The sequence below is a fragment of the Salvelinus sp. IW2-2015 genome, linkage group LG19 (genome assembly GCF_002910315.2).
Source record: "Salvelinus sp. IW2-2015 linkage group LG19, ASM291031v2, whole genome shotgun sequence".
In the NCBI taxonomy this organism is placed as follows: domain Eukaryota; kingdom Metazoa; phylum Chordata; class Actinopteri; order Salmoniformes; family Salmonidae; genus Salvelinus; species Salvelinus sp. IW2-2015.
This window is the reverse complement of record NC_036859.1, coordinates 18,592,392-18,605,637: the sequence shown is the minus strand read 5'-3', so window position 1 is coordinate 18,605,637 and position 13,246 is coordinate 18,592,392. Positions and strand designations below refer to the sequence as shown.

The 13,246-nt window shown below is 41.4% G+C and overlaps 1 protein-coding gene across 2 annotated transcripts in view; it reads right to left on the bottom strand.

Annotated features, from left to right (window-relative positions):
- Nucleotides 1–13,246, bottom strand: part of LOC111979807 (myosin-6) — a 30,656-nt gene that overhangs the window by 1,806 nt on the left and 15,604 nt on the right. Inside the window, exons 1-35 of one of the 2 annotated variants that reach the window (XM_024010520.2) lie at nucleotides 12,456–12,515; nucleotides 12,314–12,354; nucleotides 11,776–11,988; nucleotides 11,351–11,494; nucleotides 9,827–9,983; nucleotides 9,673–9,700; nucleotides 8,021–8,126; nucleotides 7,838–7,930; nucleotides 7,634–7,697; nucleotides 7,440–7,538; nucleotides 7,242–7,345; nucleotides 6,989–7,127; nucleotides 6,763–6,881; nucleotides 6,497–6,646; nucleotides 6,220–6,390; nucleotides 5,810–6,119; nucleotides 5,595–5,665; nucleotides 5,308–5,513; nucleotides 5,095–5,218; nucleotides 4,766–4,902; nucleotides 4,412–4,667; nucleotides 4,062–4,304; nucleotides 3,802–3,978; nucleotides 3,543–3,688; nucleotides 3,366–3,456; nucleotides 2,862–3,251; nucleotides 2,628–2,754; nucleotides 2,394–2,512; nucleotides 2,095–2,291; nucleotides 1,649–1,832; nucleotides 1,392–1,557; nucleotides 1,175–1,299; nucleotides 772–1,080; nucleotides 455–658; nucleotides 49–345 (exon numbers count right to left, since the gene is read on the bottom strand). In XM_024010520.2, the coding sequence (XP_023866288.1) occupies nucleotides 49–345; nucleotides 455–658; nucleotides 772–1,080; nucleotides 1,175–1,299; nucleotides 1,392–1,557; nucleotides 1,649–1,832; nucleotides 2,095–2,291; nucleotides 2,394–2,512; nucleotides 2,628–2,754; nucleotides 2,862–3,251; nucleotides 3,366–3,456; nucleotides 3,543–3,688; nucleotides 3,802–3,978; nucleotides 4,062–4,304; nucleotides 4,412–4,667; nucleotides 4,766–4,902; nucleotides 5,095–5,218; nucleotides 5,308–5,513; nucleotides 5,595–5,665; nucleotides 5,810–6,119; nucleotides 6,220–6,390; nucleotides 6,497–6,646; nucleotides 6,763–6,881; nucleotides 6,989–7,127; nucleotides 7,242–7,345; nucleotides 7,440–7,538; nucleotides 7,634–7,697; nucleotides 7,838–7,930; nucleotides 8,021–8,126; nucleotides 9,673–9,700; nucleotides 9,827–9,983; nucleotides 11,351–11,494; nucleotides 11,776–11,976 (5,454 nt within the window). In that variant the 5' untranslated portion in view covers nucleotides 11,977–11,988; nucleotides 12,314–12,354; nucleotides 12,456–12,515. Of the gene's footprint in view, nucleotides 1–48; nucleotides 346–454; nucleotides 659–771; nucleotides 1,081–1,174; nucleotides 1,300–1,391; nucleotides 1,558–1,648; nucleotides 1,833–2,094; nucleotides 2,292–2,393; nucleotides 2,513–2,627; nucleotides 2,755–2,861; nucleotides 3,252–3,365; nucleotides 3,457–3,542; nucleotides 3,689–3,801; nucleotides 3,979–4,061; nucleotides 4,305–4,411; nucleotides 4,668–4,765; nucleotides 4,903–5,094; nucleotides 5,219–5,307; nucleotides 5,514–5,594; nucleotides 5,666–5,809; nucleotides 6,120–6,219; nucleotides 6,391–6,496; nucleotides 6,647–6,762; nucleotides 6,882–6,988; nucleotides 7,128–7,241; nucleotides 7,346–7,439; nucleotides 7,539–7,633; nucleotides 7,698–7,837; nucleotides 7,931–8,020; nucleotides 8,127–9,672; nucleotides 9,701–9,826; nucleotides 9,984–11,350; nucleotides 11,495–11,775; nucleotides 11,989–12,313; nucleotides 12,355–12,455; nucleotides 12,516–13,246 lie in introns of those variants that run through there. The other variant, XM_070448859.1, reaches the window with a different exon arrangement.

The following is a 13,246-nucleotide window of genomic DNA, read 5'->3' as shown; positions in this document are numbered from 1 at the left end:
GGCTCCAATGCACAGTATGTACATCTACTGTAAAAAGCATACACTCACCCTGTTCTCCAGCTTCTGAACCTGCTTCTTGCCCCCCTTCATGGCAATTTGTTCAGCCTCATCCAGGCGGTGCTGCAGGTCCTTGATGGTCTGCTCCATGTTCTTCTTCATTCGCTCCAGGTGAGAACTGGTGTCCTGCTCCTTCTTCAACTCCTCTGCCATCATGGCAGCATCAGTAATGGCCTTCTTGGCCTTTTCTTCAGCATTTCTGCACTCCTGGACTGCCTCCTCCACCTCAGTCTGAAGCTGGTTTGTGTCGGCCTCCAGCTTCTTCTTTTGGTTCAGCAGGCTGGTGTTCTACAGATGGAATATGTTTCCACTGTTAAACAGTGGGACAGTCCAGAGGAAATGTACAATACATCAGTAGCATCCTATTAATAAGCACCCTAAATAATCATTTTCACACCTGTGAGTGCAGCAGCTGCACCCTCTCACTGATGTCCAGCAGCTCTTGCTCAGCTAGCTTGCGGCCTCTCTCAGTCTGTTCAAGACAGCTTCTAAGCTCCTCCAGCTCTGCCTGCATCAGATTGTTGCGTCTCTCTACAATGGCAATGTTTTCCTTCAGATCATCATTGGAACGAAGAGAGTCATCTAACTGGAGTTGGGCATCCTAGAAGAGAAGACATTTGTATAATGAATTAGTCAATTGCTMATTAAATTTACATTTACATTTGAGTCATTTAACCAACACTCCTATCCAGATATAGACCAAAAAGAATTTACCTTTAGATGAGCATGAACACTCTTAAGCTGTTTCTGGGCCTCTGATGCCTGCCTGTTGGATTGGCTGAGCTGGATTTCCATCTCATTGAGGTCTCCCTCCATCTTCTTTTTCAGCCTGAGGGCCTCAGTCCTGCTCCGGCACTCTGCCTCAAGAGAGCTCTGCAGGGTATCAATGGCCCTCTGCAGATTCCTCTTGGACTGCTCCATCTCCTCGTCCTTCTCAGTCAGCTTGCGCTCAATATCAGCCTTTACCTGATTAAACTCTAGCTGGGCTCTCAGAATCTTACCCTCCTCATGCTCCAGAGAAGCCTGTTAGATSGTAATGGTTCGGGTTTATTATAAAGGCATACAGTATAAGTATGTATAATATATTATGACTTGATTCTGGACAGAGGGAACCTACCTCAGCTTCCTCCAGAGCAGATTGGATCTCACTTTTCTCCTGTTCCAGCTGTTTCCTTATTTTCTCCAGCTCGTGGATGCTCTTTCCTCCTTCACCAAGTTGCTCAGTAAGGTCGGAAATCTCCTCTGTGAGGTTAAGGCCATACAGTGGCATTTAGATTGCTGTGTTGACATTAATGAAATATATAGATCCCTGTAATGATAGCCTGACAGCTTACCTTGGAGGTTCTTGTTCTCCCTCTTCATTGTCTCGAGCTGATCCAAAGATTCCTCATAGGAGTTCTTCAGCTTGAAGAGTTCAGTGCTCAGAGACCTGGCCTCTTTCTGGGAGCTCTCTAGCTCACACTGAGACTCCTCATACTTCTGCTTCCACTCAGACAGAACCTGTTGGAAGCGATCAAACAAAAATGTCATTTGAAAGAAAGGATMATGAACCTATAATTTAGCATATTTATCTATGGCTTAAAGAGTTTACTTTGTCAAAGTTTCTTTGTTTCTTGTCCAGAGCAGCAGCAGCAGCATTAGACCGTTCCACATCCACCATGAGATCTTCAATCTCATTCTGCAGTCTGTGTTTGGTCTTCTCCAGGGAGGAACACTTGGCGTTCACTGCCTCCACAGCTTCTTCAGCATCCTGCAGACGCTGAGCCAGTTTCTTCCTGGATTAAAGAATAATAAACAGGAGATATTTAGTGCCTGCAGTGACATTTGTTTTGCTTCATAGGTAAATGAACATTTGATGATACTTTACCTCCCTACTAATAGCTGCGTGGTCAGCTATCAGACAAACTTTTTGTTCGTCTTACATTTTAGAAGAAACATAACACAAACAGAAAGCCTATCTGCTAGAAGAGAAACAGTGTATTTCCTTGAAGAACATTTTACTAAAAGAGGGAATAAATTACTGCCATGATTTCTTACTTGGCTTCCTCCAGCTCCTCAGTCCTCTGAATGGCATCAGTCTCGTACTTAGTTCTCCACTGAGCCACCTCAGAGTTAGCCTTGGACATKCCACGCTGCAGCTCAGCCTTGGCCTCCTGCTCCTCCTCATACTGCTCTCGGAGCAGGTCACCATCATGTCGAGCAGATTGCACTGCATGGGCTAGTGCATTCTTTGCCTGGAAGACAAATATTTTCACACATTTTGTATCATTAGCTAAGGATGACGTGATAGATTACAGTATATTATATAGCTTTGGGTGAACATATTTATCTCTCACCTTTGTCTCCTCCTCCAGTTGTCTTTTGAGGTCCTCAATCTGCTGAGTGTAGGACAGCTTCCCTCTACTTAGCTGAGATACAAGGGAGTCCTTCTCCTCAAGCTGCCTGGAAAGCTCCCCTAGCGAAGTAAATTACGAAATTGTTAAGAACAATTTCACTGCCTTGATCCATGTGGAGGAAGGCATTGTTTTCTAATATTGACGATCATTTGTCATACGAGATAACAAACTTACCATTCTCTGTCTGCAGCCTAGCTTTACACATGCTGAAGTCATTGATACTGCGCATGCCCTCCTCATACTTTGCCCGATATTCACTCATCTGATCTTCCAAGGTCCTGCATGCCTTCTCTAAATTGGTCTGAAATAAAGTGCATGATATAAAGATAAATGTGAGTTTTTAAATAATCCATCATGCATCACATTTGATGAGAAACATAAAGACCAGATAATGAAATGGGGTCATACCTTGGACTTCACAATATGTTCCATGTTGGAGACAACATCATCAAGTTCAAGCCTGAGCTCGCTCTTCTCCTTCTCCAGTTTCTGCTTCACTCTCTGCAGGTTGTCTATTTGTTCCCCAAGGTCAGCAACACTGTCAGCTTGTTTTTTCCTGAGTGTGGCAGCTGTAGCCTCGTGCTGCAGAGTTGCCTCTTCAAGGTCTCTGCGGAGCTTCAGGAACTCATTCTCCCTCTTCTTGTTCATCTCAATCTGGACAGATGTGGCTCCACCAGCCTCCTCCAGCCTCTCACTGATGTCCTCCAGCTCTCTGGCCAAGTCTGCTCTTTGCTTCTCCACCTTGGCTCGGGCAGCTCTTTCTGCCTCAAGCTCTTCCTCCAGCTCCTCAATTCGAGCCTAGCGAGGGGAAAAAGATTGTACGATTCTTTTGAGGTGACTTAAGTCMAAATAATGTGTATTTTCATGGTTACACATTCATGGTTACACATTCAATTACACATGATTCATTACCTGAAGCTCCTTCAGTTTCTTCTGCAGCTGAATGTTAGCTGCTTGCTCATCTTCTATTTTACTGTTCAGCTGGCTGACCTCAAAGTCTTTCCTGTGGCCGAAAGGCATTTTTTTTTGTTGCAAATCAACAAATATAGGCATGAATGATATAAACTGGGAAAAAATGTTTTAACTTACTTCTTAAGACGCTCCTCTAGTTGCTGTTTATCATTCTCCAGGTCCATTAGACTTTCCTGGGTCAACTTCAAGTCTCCCTCGAGCTTCCTCTTGGCTCTTTCAAGATCCATACGGACCTTCTTCTCTTGCTCCAGAGAACCCTCAAGCTGGGGAACATCATCATAAAACTCACTACTGTTTTATCCATTCAACTTCTGATGGCTACATGAATGCTGTATTTCTATCCTTTATTGCTCGCAATACAACATCAAGTACTCACGTCATCAACTTGTTGCTCCAGCTTAGCCTTTGCCTTTGTTAGAGTGTTGACTTTGTCCTCCTCACTCTGCAGGTCATCCAGCGTTTGCTGATGAGCCTCCTGGAGAGCTTTCTTCTCCTTGGTCAGCTTGGCAATGATTTCATCTAGAGCTGCCATTTCCTCAGTCAGGTTCTTCACCTGTGAATAGGAAGTGAAGGTTGAGCAAACAACAACATAAACACAGTTTTTATTTGTTTTTTAAATATGGAGGTGATAGTGACCTTGTTCTCAGTGGCATGCTTCTCCTTCTCCACTTTAGCCAGAGTGAGCTCCAGGTCATCAATGTCCTTCTTTATCTCAGAGCACTCGTCTTCCAGTTTCCTCTTCTTAGCAGTCAGTTCTGCATTCATCTCCTCTTCATCCTCCAGTCTCTCAGTCAGCTCTTTGGATTTAGCTTCCAACTGAATCTTGTGTTTGATCAGTTGTTCACATCTTTCCTCAGCATCGCAAAGATTATCTTGCTCCTATTTTGAAAGGTTTCATTAGTTTAATGACAATTTTCAAGTATTATTGCAAGGATCACAATTCTGATGCATATTACTTCATTTACGGGATGATATATTTAACTCACCGCCTGAACTGAAAGCTGTAAGTCATTTTTCTCTTGGAGAAGAGAGACCATTTTCTCCTCTAGTTCCTTCCTGCGAGCCTCAGACTTTGCATAAGCCTCTTTTAGCTTCAAGAACTCCTCCTTCATGTTGGCCATCTCCTTCTCAGACTCAGCAGATTTCAGCAGAGGCTTGATCTTAAAGAATAGTTTCATCCAGGGCCAATTCTTGACCCCCATGAAGGCACGTACATTCCATTGGATCACAAGTAATGCATCTCTGTGAACAATTACAAATATAGTTTAGCAGATATTGCATGGAACTACAATGTGAATTCGACATAGATATCAAAGTMATTTGTGACTGTTTATGCTTACCTTCGTTCAACAATCTTCTGGAATTCAGCTCTAGCCAGCAGACCGCGTGCTCTGGACTGGATTCCAGTGATAATGAGGGACAAACGGTCATCTCTCATCTCCTCCAGCTGACCAAGTAGACCAGCCTTGAAGAACACCTTAAAGAGATTTCAAGTAGAGCATATCTAATTCACCTCCCTATATACAGAATGAACCCATATTGTTGAATGAATTAATAACATTTGGGCACTTTCACTTTAGGGAAATATTCCATTGGAAAATATATGTATATTTGCTTCTTCATCAGAATATGTGTATATTGTGCATGATCATCCTTATAAAAGTTATACCTTAGTGTGTCCAAATCTGTATTGAGTGTGATCAATATCCAAAGACCCAAGTAATTTCTCAGCTCCTTTCTTGCTGTCAATAAACTGTCCTTCAGGGATGGCAGCAGGATTCAGGATACGGTATCTATTTGAAGTATTACATAGTCTTGAATATAATACATATTACAAAAGAGGACCTGTTTCCCAATTCAGTTGAACCTATGTATTGTATACCTCTGCTTGAAGTCTCCATACAGGACCCTATTGGGAAAGCCTTTTCTGCAGATCCTGATGCCTTCCAGCACACCGTTACAGCGCAGCTGGTGCATGACCAGAGGATTCTCCATGGCCCCAGGAGTCTTGGTCTCATTGGGGATGATGCAGCGCACAAAGTGAGGGTGAGTAGACCTCAAGTTGGTCATCAGCTTGTTCAGGTTTTCCTGTGGAAGCAATAAAACCATGCATGTAACTGTAAATCTGAATAAATATACACCACAGTTTGATGTGTTTTTCATACTCACCCTGTGCAAGGCAGACACAGTCTGAAAGGATGATCCCTTCTTCTTCTTTCCACTAGCCTTACTATCATCAGCTGAGAAGTACAATGGATATAAAATAACGTCTTAAAAATGTACTTTATCTTATTAGGTTTATTTGACTGGGACAATGCCTATTGAAAAGKACTGATCTAGGTGCTTTCAGAACTGGTTTATATAAAAATTCATAATTTGCATACCAGCATCTGTTCCAGCATAATTCTGGAAGAGCACGGTCAACAATTTGAGGTTAGACTTCTGGAACAGTCCGACCACAGTCTCATTCAGTGGATCCTTGTTCTTCACCAGCCAGTTGAAAATATTGTAGTCCACAGTACCAGCATAGTGAATCAGGGAGAAATGAGCCTCTGGTTTCCCTTTCATAAGYCTGGGCTTCTGGAAGTTGTTGGATTTTCCTAGATGGTTGTCGTAAAGCTTGGATTTAAAGGTAGCATCGCTGGCCTTGGGGAACATGCACTCCTCTTCAAGGATGGACATGATACCCATTGGCTGAGGGGAAGACAAATATGAGCAGTGTTACTGATGACCTGATAACATTTAGATGTGTGTAGGTGCACTTGTCTTATTGAAAAACATAACTATTCCTTACCTTTTCAATAAGGTCAATGCAAGCCTGCAAGTCCATGCCAAAGTCAATGAACTCCCATTCAATTCCCTCTTTCTTGTACTCCTCTTGCTCCAGCACAAACATGTGGTGGTTGAAAAACTGTTGCAGCTTTTCATTGGTGAAGTTGATGCAGAGCTGTTCAAAGGTGTTGTACTGCAGCAGAAAGGTGAACTTAGTTTTACAACTTGGAAGTATCACGAATAGATTGAGGTAAAAAAAAAGGGATTCAAGTATCATATAGAATATCACTTCAGCTCACATCAAAGATCTCAAACCCAGCGATGTCCAATACACCAATGAAGTACTGGCGAGGCTGCTTGGTGTCCAAGGATTGGTTGATTCTCACCACCATCCAGAGGAACATCTTTTCATACACTGACTTTGACAGTGCACCAATGGAATAGTTCACCTTTAATGAAATAGAAAAAAAACATTATTGTTATGGTTATGAACCTTTCCTGAYTAACATTGAGCTCTGAGTTCTTTGTGTTTTCAGATCTTTGTTATAAGTTATTTCTGGCTCACCTGTTGGACAGTTTGCCCCTTGGTGACCCACTCGTTCCCTACTTTGACCCTTGGGTGACAGAGACCCTTAATGAGGTCAGCAGAGTTCAGGCCCATCAGATATGACACTTTGTCAGCATCTTAGGATAAATCAAATGAAATGATACATTAGAATATTTGTTAACGTACTGTCTTTAAGATGTATCATCAACACCGAGGTTTGTTTGCTTAATAAAGTCCCCCTCACCCTCAGTGCCATCAGCCTCTGCCTGCTCCTCGCGCTGTTTCAGCTTGAACTTCATGTTGCCATAGTGCATGATAGCACCAGTCAGCTTGTAAATGCCATTCTTCTCCTCCTGAGTGAAGCCCAGGACATCAAAAGCTTCCTAAATTAGAAAAAGAGAGAGATAGTATGCTACCAGTGCACCAATAAATACATGAAGGTAATATAGTTAAAACAGATATGGCGCCAGATGAACCAACCATCGATATTTACTCACATCAGTGGCACACAACTCATCACCATCATCGATGGAGGCTACAGTTGTCTCTCCTTGGGAGATGAATTGGTAGTCATAGGGGTTGTTGGTGATGAGCATCATCTCTGAAAAGCAAAATGTCAGATTCGGTAAAATCCAGTGAGATCCGAGCAAGGATATGTTTTAGTTAGTACATGGATGACAGTATTCTTTATTTACCAAGCAACTCTGGTTTCCTTTGGGACAGAATCTGGTAGAAAATGTGATAGTCTCTCTCAGCCTTGAGCTGGAAAGTCACACGGGACTTCTCTAAYAGATCTGTAAAAATGCAAGGCGGAAAAGTTTATTGAAGGAAGCAGTTAACATGATTGTATATATGAGAATAGTTGATAGTTGATTTGAATATTCCTTACAGGTCTCAATGTCTGCGGAGGCTARCTTTCCACTAGCAGCAAAATGAATTCGGATGAATTTRCCCTGAATAAAAGTTAAAGAGAACCAATCATTCATTTTGGCATACAATTAACATACATAGTGAGTATATTATGTGCCTTGTATCATATGTTGTATGTTTTCAATGGTAGTGTGGTCACAATGGTCTGTGGACAGAAACTTACRAATCTTGAGGAGTTGTCATTTCTAATGGTCTTGGCATTACCAAAGGCCTCCAGAGCTGGGTTAGCCTGGATGATTTGATCTTCCAAAGTCCCCTGGAAGTATTCATAGCAGTGCTTTGATTACAGTAATGAAGGGTAAAGTGCCATTAGAGAACATGTTATCTGTTAATTCAACAAGCTAACCTTTTTCTCAGAGGCTGTGTCCTTCTTTCCTCCTACAGCTGCAATACTGGCGTAGTATTGAATGACTCTCTTGGTGTTGACAGTCTTCCCAGCACCAGATTCTCCGCTGAGGATACAAATACAGTATATAACAGTAAAATAGGCTCAAAACAAATGGAAAGTATCTCAAAATGCAAAATTCACTCTCAAATGGCCAGGCTTAAGAACTGAACATAGATGCATCATGAAATAAATTTAACTAATAACTTAGTTCAAGGCTGCCTTCTGACTGATTAAAAAAGATTCCAGAGCAATCAGAATGCTGTATATTTTACATTTATATTTTAGTCACTCAGCAGACGCTCTTATCCAGAGTGATTTACAGCAGTGAGTGCATACATTTTCATACTTTTTTTTCATTCTAGTCCCCTGTGGAAATCGAGCCACAACCCAGGTGTTGCAAGCGCCATGCCCTACCAGCTGAGCCATGCTCTACCAGCTGAGCCATGCTCTTACCAGCTGAGCCATGCCCTACCAGCTGAGCCATGCCCTACCAGCTGAGCCATGCCCTACCAGCTGAGCCATGCCCTACCAGCTGTGCCATGCCCTACTAGCTGAGCCATGCCCTACCAGCTGAGCCATGCTCTACCAGCTGAGCCATGCCCTACCAGCTGAGCCATGCCCTACCGCTGAGCCATGCCCTACCAGCTGAGCCATGCTCTACCAGCTGAGCCATGCTCTACCAGCTGAGCCATGCTCTACCAGCTGAGCCATGCTCTACCAGCTGAGCCATGCTTCTACCAGCTGAGCCATGCTCTACCAGCTGAGCCATGCCCTACCAGATGAGCCATGCCCTACCAGATGAGCCATGTCCTACCAGCTGAGCCATGTCCTACCAGCTGAGCTACACCCTAAAGTGCAACAATTCAGCTCACTATTCCCTCATCCCCTAAAAACCAGCCATACGAAGAAAAAAATATTGTATATTCTTCATTAGTCTACTTTTGATATAATCCCACAAATGTTGCATGTCAACATTCAAGTTTTCAAGATATAATATCACTTTTCTCCTGACGCCCAACATCAAACAAGAGCAAGAAGTTCAATGCAAACACAATGTTAGCTCTATGTGCTTTTATTTTAGCGTGGATGGTCAATCTCATCAATCTCAGCCAAGTCCTTTTCAATTGGTGAGCTGTGTAAGACCGTACCAGCTTTTGTGAAAAGCCATGACCCATTATATCACCATTAATATTGCCTCTATCCACCAATGCTGGCATGCATTGACTGTTCAACCTTAATTTGCCCTCAGCCCCCAACCAGGCTTCAATGTTATTTTAAGTTCCTTCTTCTTTTCAGGAATCACAGGATGCCAGTCACTGAATTCAAAGTGCATGTTTTATCCACTGTTAATCAGTGGAAAGTATTGCATTGAAAAACCAATGACATGTAAATATTTGTGTTATTTTAACTACCTCAACAGTCCAAATTGAGGTAGTTAAAATAACACAAATATTTACATGTCATTGGTTTTTCAATGCAATACTTTCCAATGACTCCATCCATTTATCACAGTATACAGCCACATTAAGCTTCTATACAGTAGCAACACTTTGATGTCACTGTCAGACAATGTAAGAGCTAAAAATAKACTAATTCAGGAGAGAACTCACGTGATAAGAATGGATTGGTTCTCCCTGTCTGAAATAAATATAAGGGCATGGTCACATATTTTTTAAAGAATACACTATTATTAGTACCGTAATGTTTGAATATCTTTTGGGTRAAAGTTGAATAAGATATTCTAAGTCATCGTAGTGAGTTTACCTGTCAGCATGTACTGATAGGCGTTATCGGAGATAGAGAAGATGTGAGGAGGAGCTTCACTCCTCTTCTTGCCTCTGTAGGCTGAGACCACCTCCTGGTTATATACTGGCAGCCACTTGTAGGGGTTGACAGTGACACAGAACAGCCCRGAGTAGGTCTGTAGAAACAGGAAGGAGTCAAAATAGAAAAACTGAAAGTACATATTTAATAGAGTATGATAAAATACAGAGCATGATATTAGGCCTACATTTATTATTGTGAATACTTGGCCTWACCAGATTGTTGTGCAGTTGAATCTAAGATTGGTTGGGTATACAGTGCATTCGGAAAGTATTCAGACACATTAACTTTTTCCACATTTTGTTACGTTACAGCCTTATTCTAAAATGAATTGAATAGTTCCCCCCCCCCCCCYCMGCATGMTGATGCCACAACCATGCTTCACCGTAGGGATGGTGCCAGGTTTCCTTCAGACGTGACGCTTGGTATTCAGGCCGAAGAGTTCAATCTTGGTTTCATCAGACCAGAGAATCGTGTTTCTCATGGTCTCAGAGTACTTTAGGCACCTTTTGGCAAACTCCAAGCGGGCTGTCATGTGCGTTTTACTGAGGAGTGGCTTCCATCTGGCCACCCTACCATTAAGGCCTGATTGGTGGAGTACTGCAGAGATGGTTGTCCTTCTGGAAGGTTCTCCCATCTCCCCAGAGGAACTCTGGATCTCTGTCAGAGTTACCATTGGGTTCTTAGTCACCTCCCTGACCAAGGCCCTTCTCCCCCGATTGCTCATTTTGGCAGGGCGGCCAGCTTTAGGAAGAGTCTTGGTGGTYCCATCAATGCTGCAGAAATGTTTTGGTACCCTTCCCCAGATCTGTGCCTCGACACAATCCTGTCTCGGAGCTCTACGGACAATTCCTTCGACCTCATGGCTTGGTTTTTGCTCTGACATGCACTGTCAACTGTGGGACCTGATATAGACTTTTTATTTATTTAACCTTTATTTAACTTATTTAACCTATATAGACAGGTTTGTGCCTTTCCAAATCAGGTTCAATCAATTGAATGTACCACAGGTGTACTCCAATCAAGTTGTAGAAACATCTCAAGGATGATCAATCGAAACAGGATGCACCTGAGCTCAATTTCAAGTCTCATAGCGAAGGGTCTGAATACTTGTGTAAATAATGTTTAAAACATTTTTTATGGGGTATTGTGTGTAGATTGATGACAATTTTGTAAWTTTTTTATCMATTTTAGAATAAGGCTGTAACGTAACAAAATGTGGGAAAAGGGAAGGGGTCTGAGTACTTTCCGAATACTCTGTATGAGTCTTAAGAATACCAAAAACGTGGCAAATATCAAAAACATGTTGTTTTTTTTTAAATTGCTTGTTGGGTGTTTGGCTGATAGACTATTCAATTGAATTAGGATTTATTAGAGGTAGTACCTCTTCAGGTCAGAATATCTACTTTGTTTCATTCCACAGTGTTAAGAAATTGAGAATAAATCCAGCATGTGTGAACTCACGTAGATCATCCATGCTGCATAACGCTCTTTGAGGTTGAACAGCACAGCTGGCTCATGAAGGAAGGTAAACATCGCCATGTCTTCAATTTTGTCAAACTTTGGCGGGTTCTGAGGGTGGACATCACAGTCCTTCACAGTCACAGTCTGTAAAATGAAATGATCAGAGTCACAAAAGCAAGTACTGTTGAACTATTTGTCAGTCATTTTAAAACAGTTGTTCACCAACAGTACATCAAAAAGGAGTATTAAACATTTAGATTTCACAATTATATATTTTTTTACAGTAAATGTAACACACAAGTGTTTAGATCCAGTAGTTTCTGGCATAATTGTTGTCATATTACATATAAAGTAATATTTTGTTAAAATATAATCTTATCATCACTAGTTGTCCTGGTTGAGCAGCTCTCTCACAGCTTACTAACCTTCCCATTCGCAGTGTCAGCGGTGACTTTGTCACCATCTCTGCTGGTGATGGAAGCCTTCACAAATTCCACTTCGGTGTCAGGCACAAAGCATTCCTTCTTCATGTCGAAGGGACGGGTCTGGGCCTCCAGACGCTCCCTGTCTGACTTCCTCAAGTAAGGGGCTGCGGGCCCGAACTCTGCCATATGAGCGTCTCCCATGATTTACTGTGTCTAGAGAAAGGAGAGGAAATCAACTCCATTATTTATTTATTTTTATTTAAAGAAATTAAAGAGCTATTTGTTGCATGTTTCCATTTATTCCATATTATATCAGGCATCACTGAAATAACAGAATAGAATTTAATAAAATGTTTTAGATTTTTTTTWATTCCTTTTGCTAATTTTGAATGACTTAATTTAATTTCTGATTTCCACATATTCAATTGATTCTAAGGCATTATTTCTGAAATAGTATGACTTGATTTAAAATTAAACATTTTAACAAAGGTTAATACAGAATCAATAACACCCTGATATGATGTTAAAATTCCCTTACCACACCAACCCCTTTATAGAAGACTGATGGAGGTAATGGTCCTGTGGAAACAAAAACACACATTTTAAACCATATTTACCCTTTCTAGCACTCACCTTTTTCGCACAAAAAGGAAGATTATAGCTCCAGCATCACGTCTTACCTTGCAGTAGTATGGTGGCCTATTGTGGTCCAGACCATGTGTCCTCTTTATAAATGAAACCTCTCTGCCAAATATGGATATGCATCTCAGGGACCAGGAATGTTATTGTGTCTGTGTTTGGTTGGGGTACAAGAGTGGTGGGGGTTAATGAGTGTCGGAAAGCCATGTACTGTAGAAATCACCGGGTAGAGGTAGTCTTATCAGTGAGGGTGTCCCTGAAGGCTCCATATTAGGTGATTCGTGGAGTGTTGTAGTTAATCATAAATATATTCAAGCAGTGAGAGGAAGTCAACTCCATCTTTAAATAGTCAAGGGATTTTGTCAGCAATCTCAAAATTCACTCATAAATAGCAGATTATGTAGTTTCTTTCATGTTATACAATCTTGCAACAGAAAATCCCTTGTAATCTAACTAGTTCGCTTGCATTGTTGGACTCCATCTCAACTGAATACCATCTCAACTGAAATTCAAAGCTTGAATTGAAAATAGAAAATGTACATGTCAGATAGGAGCTGGGTGGTCTACATTTTCCAACTGCAGAGCAGATCTGGCTTTAATGATGTTACTTAAATTACAATTATAATGTTCCTTTCTTAAAGGAAGAAGAAAAAATATATATATATTTTTTTATCAATATGTTCATTTGTTTTGATATAAAAAAATTATGAAGAAATAAGATGAACAGATGCTAGTAATTGTAGGGGAGAGTCGGGACAACAGAAACAATCTATAGTTATGAAATGCACACTGTGTATGCCCATTTAGGTTCTGTTCCTGCTTAACAAGTTAC